Genomic DNA, 4,504 nt, shown 5'->3' with positions numbered 1-4,504 from the left:
ATCGACCAAACCCTTGCGTTGGTTACAGCTGTATTCACGTCCTCTCTCTCCTCCAATTATTTTATTTTATTTTATTTTTTCAGTACAATCTCAATATTTTTGTATTTAGTATTGTATTTTATTAAAATAATTTTCTCTTCTATTCCGCCATTGATTTAGTACTTGTAGGAAAAAGACAAATTCTTTACTTTCTGCCTCCATTTCGTGACAATTATGCAAAAATAATATTTTAATTACTATAATATTTACATACTCACATTCGAGAAAAAAAATGAACCCAAGAAAGAGGGGCTTATAAAGGAATAAAACTAAAGAAAAATTAAAAGGAGAAAGAGTATTTCCTCGTGATCTGTGAAAAACAGACCCTTACGTGAAAACCCAGATTGCCTTAAAGCCCTTTAAAAGCCTTTTTCTTCGATCTTCTTCTTTTTCGTCGTTGAACAACACTGATTAAAAGTTTACATTCCTTAAAAAAAAAATTTTGGAGTAGAAAGAACATAAAGAGAGAGGATTTTGGGGGGAAATAATGTTTTGATATGTTTTCTTTTATGGGAAATTTGTTTCCTTCAGCTTTTTTATGAAGAAAAAGCTTCATTCAAAGGTGGGTTCTTTTTATTTTTATTTTCTTTTGTTCTTCTACTTAACTTCAATATGAATTCTGGTTTTTGAGGGTGATTATGTGTGTGGGGTTGTTCAAGTGAATTTGACTTTTGTAAGTTGATTGGCTGCAGACTTTTAGCTGGTTTTGTAGTTTAGTTTTTTTTTTTTTCGGGGGGGGGGGTTATGATTGCAAGTAACCAACATATGTTTGTTAAAATTCAATATAGGTATTCCATTTATTGGTGGTTTTTCCATTGGAGTTCAAGTTACAAGGCTTTTGTTTTGGTTGGTTGATGGAAAAGTATGTTAAAAGATCAGAAATTTGAATTCTAAGCAACAAGTTTGTTGTTTTCTGTTGGGATCTTATTGAACTCTGTAGTCTTTCACATGGAAGCTTAATTATGGTAACTTTTTTGGTTTAGCTAAGGTCAGTTGGGTATTTTAAGAGAAACTTGAAGGAACCAGATTGTATAGCTAAGTACTTGATGAATATTTAGGGAAGATGTTGATGGCTTCTTTTAATTTATGTAATCATTTTCATGATGAATGAAAAGTTTGTTAGGAAAACTGATGATAGATGGTTGGCATCTTTTCTGTTAGTTAGGAAAATCTATCATAGATGGCTGATAGCTTTTCTTGACTGTTTCTAGGCATATATATAATTTTTCTTGACTGGTCTTAGTTACAGAAACCTCTGGAATTCAGTTCTTTTGGTGATTACGCGTTCAACCTTTGCATCTATGTTCTATGTGGCTTGGATGAAAGAAGCACCGTTTACAATGCAAAGATTTTAGATCAATTTTAAGTTGACGGATCACCTTGTTTCCTGTTTCTTAGTCTTCTATGAGCTTGTTTGTTCTATTTCAATCATCTTTGAAGACTGTAAAGTTTTTAACTTAGAGGAGAACAATCTGAAAATTAACAGAAGCATAAACTCTTTAGGCGACTTGCTTAGCTTGGAAGCAACAGCTGATATGGTTTAGCTTAATCCCTTATAGACATTTACATTCATTTGTAGACCCTGGAGGTTATTTTTTGCATAGATTTTCAATTTGTTGAGACAAACAAGAGAACTGATCAACTGAGGTTTATGATAAGATCTTCATATCGTACTACTACTGATCATGGCCTCGAATACATCTGGCGATAAACTGATCTGTTCATTTATCGCTGCTGAAAAAATGTAGTAAATATTATTTACCTTTCTAGTGTGAAAATAACCTTAATTGAATGTTATATGTAAATGAAAATTATCTTATTTCAAGCTATCAACATGTGAAGATCTTAATTTGTTTTTTGTGATCTAATTATATTATTGACTGCTGAAATGACAGGGTTGAGTTGCCATAATCAAAAGCTGTTTATACAATGGGGAAATATTTATGACAAAAATGGATCCTCAGGCTTTCATCAGGTTGTCAATAGGCTCTTTGGGTCTGAGGATTCCTGGATCAGCCCTGAAATCTTCGAAAACTGGAATCCGTGCATTCTCTTCACCATGTTCATGTGAGATACGACTCCGAGGTTTCCCTGTGCAAACAACATCTATTCCCTTAGTGTCCTCGCCCGAAGCCACACCTGATATTCACAGCATTGCCTCCAGCTTTTATCTAGAAGACTCTGATGTGAAGGCTTTGCTGACTCCTGGCTGTTTCTATAACCCCCATGCTTATCTGGAGATCGCTGTCTTCACAGGGTGGAAGGGTTCACATTGTGGTGTTGGAGTCAAGAGACAGCAGATTGGGACATTCAAGTTGGAGGTGGGTCCTGAATGGGGTCAAGGGAAGCCGGTGATTCTTTTCAATGGATGGATTGGCATCGGCAAAAACAAGCATGAGGGCGGAAAACCAGGAGCTGAACTTCATTTGAGAGTACAACTCGATCCTGATCCAAGATACGTGTTTCAGTTTGAAGATGTGACCATGCTGAGTCCTCAGATAGTACAGCTTCGAGGTTCCATCAAGCAACCAATTTTTAGTTGCGAATTTAGTCGAGACAGGTTATGTAAAACTATATAATTTCATCGTCCATCTTCCATTTGTTGAGTTCAATTTTAAAAGAGCTGCAATTACTCAGTTTTTAAAAAACTATATTTGGACACCTTTAAACAACTCTTACAACCATATTCAGGCTGCTCAAGAAAAATCAATGAACAATTCTTTATTATTCTCTACTCATTAGTTGACTGTTAATAAAATTTTAAATGGTTGCTTTGAGATGGCAGGGTAGCAAAGGTGGACCCATTAGGCACTTATTGGACAGGTTCGGCTGACAGTTCAGAGATAGAGACGGAGAGAAGAGAAAGGAAAGGATGGAAGGTGAAGATACATGATCTCTCTGGCTCGGCTGTTGCGGCAGCCTTCATAACCACTCCTTTTGTTCCATCAACAGGTTGTGATTGGGTTGCCAAGTCCAACCCAGGAGCTTGGTTGATTGTTCGTCCTGATATTTGCAGGCCAGAGAGTTGGCTGCCTTGGGGAAAGCTTGAGGCGTGGCGTGAGCGTGGCATCAGAGACTCTATTTGCTGTCGGTTTCACTTGCTGTCCGAAGCCCAAGATGGAGCTGAGGTTCTCATGTCCGAGATACTCATTAGTGCCGAAAAGGGTGGGGAATTTTTCATTGATACTGACCGACAAATGCGGCAGGGACCAACTCCAATACCCAGTCCGCAAAGCAGTGGGGACTTTTCAGCATTAAGTCCGATTGCCGGTGGTTTCGTAATGAGCTGCAGAGTCCAAGGGGAAGGTAAGAGTAGCAAGCCATTAGTGCAGCTAGCTATGCGGCATGTGACTTGTGTGGAGGATGCTGCCATTTTCATGGCACTTGCAGCAGCTGTTGACCTCAGCATTGAGGCATGCAAGCCTTTCCGAAGAAAGATAAGGATAGGGTCCCGCCATTCTTTATGAAAAAAAAAAAAAGAATTAAGGTGATGTATTTCCATGAACAAAGAATGGCTCTATATTTGTGTTGATTTGTGTAACATTTGGCACTGTGTATAGATCTTGTGGTTGATAAATTCCTAGACATAACCAAATTCTAGTCTGCACAGTTGGCTGTCATTGGTGTCAAAGTTTCTAAAACTGCTAATGGCAATAAGACCTCATGGCATCATCCACTGGTTGCAGCTGGCACCTGTGCTACGGATCAGGTGGCTGAGGCAATTCAACAACCAAATGCATGTGTCAATTTTATTGTTGGTGATTAGAACTCGAACTTTGATGATTGATCGAGAGATTTGAAGCAGAAAGAAGAGAAAGGAAGTTTTAAGATAGAAAGTAATTGAAGATTGGAATAATAATTGATTTGCATCTCAACGATTTAAATACAAAAGTGTAAGACTAAAAATAGAAAAAAAGGTTCTAAAAATTTGCTAAGAATCTGGTAACAATATACCAAACAAATCGTAAAACTAAGCTCTTAAAAGTAAAGGAGAATTATTTAAACTTAGCAACAGAAAACTAAATGGCAGCAATCTTAAACACATGATCTCAACACTCCTCCTTGTTTAGATGTTGCAAACTCCAAGTTTCTTCTTGAAGCTTTCAAACTTGCTAAGTAGCAATGGTTTGGTGAAGATATCTGCAATTTGATCTTCAGATTTGCAGTAACAAAGAGACACATCACCACTCTTTTGAACTTCTCGAACAAAAAATAACTTGATGTTGAAATGCTTAGTCTTCCCATGAAAGACTGGATTGTTAGAGATTGCAATGGCAGCTTGGTTATCAACTAGAATCTCTGTGCTTTGCTTCTGCTCCATGTTTAGATCAACAAGAATCTTCCTTAACCAGAGAGCTTGGTTAACTGTTGTTGTTGCAGCCACAAATTCTGCCTCAGCAATGGATTGAGCTACAGTTTCTTGCTTCTTTGAGCTCCAAGAGAACATGTCTGATCCAAGGCAAAA

General features: G+C 37.4%; 1 protein-coding gene across 1 annotated transcript; it reads left to right on the top strand.

The window, feature by feature from the left end:
• Positions 1 to 266: 266 nt before the first annotated feature.
• On the top strand, positions 267 to 3,646 carry LOC107913323 (uncharacterized). Its single transcript, XM_016841872.2, has 3 exons — positions 267 to 601; positions 1,935 to 2,599; positions 2,825 to 3,646. Exons 2-3 carry the CDS (start codon positions 1,983 to 1,985, stop codon positions 3,504 to 3,506), a joined length of 1,299 nt encoding a protein of 432 aa, XP_016697361.1. The 5' UTR covers positions 267 to 601; positions 1,935 to 1,982; the 3' UTR covers positions 3,507 to 3,646.
• Positions 3,647 to 4,504: the final 858 nt, after the last annotated feature.

This window comes from Gossypium hirsutum, chromosome D11, assembly GCF_007990345.1.
Source record: "Gossypium hirsutum isolate 1008001.06 chromosome D11, Gossypium_hirsutum_v2.1, whole genome shotgun sequence".
Classification (NCBI taxonomy): Eukaryota; Viridiplantae; Streptophyta; class Magnoliopsida; order Malvales; family Malvaceae; genus Gossypium; species Gossypium hirsutum.
Note: the sequence above shows the minus strand (reverse complement) of the source record. Positions and strands in the feature narration are given on the sequence as shown.

Excerpts from the sequence above, each read along its gene's own strand:
- LOC107913323 (XM_016841872.2), top strand. The coding sequence starts at position 1,983 with ATGACAAAAATGGATCCTCAGGCTTTCATCAGGTTGTCAATAGGCTCT. Across the intron at positions 2,600-2,824 it reads TGCGAATTTAGTCGAGACAG|GGTAGCAAAGGTGGACCCAT; the intron begins GTTATGTAAAAC and ends TTGAGATGGCAG.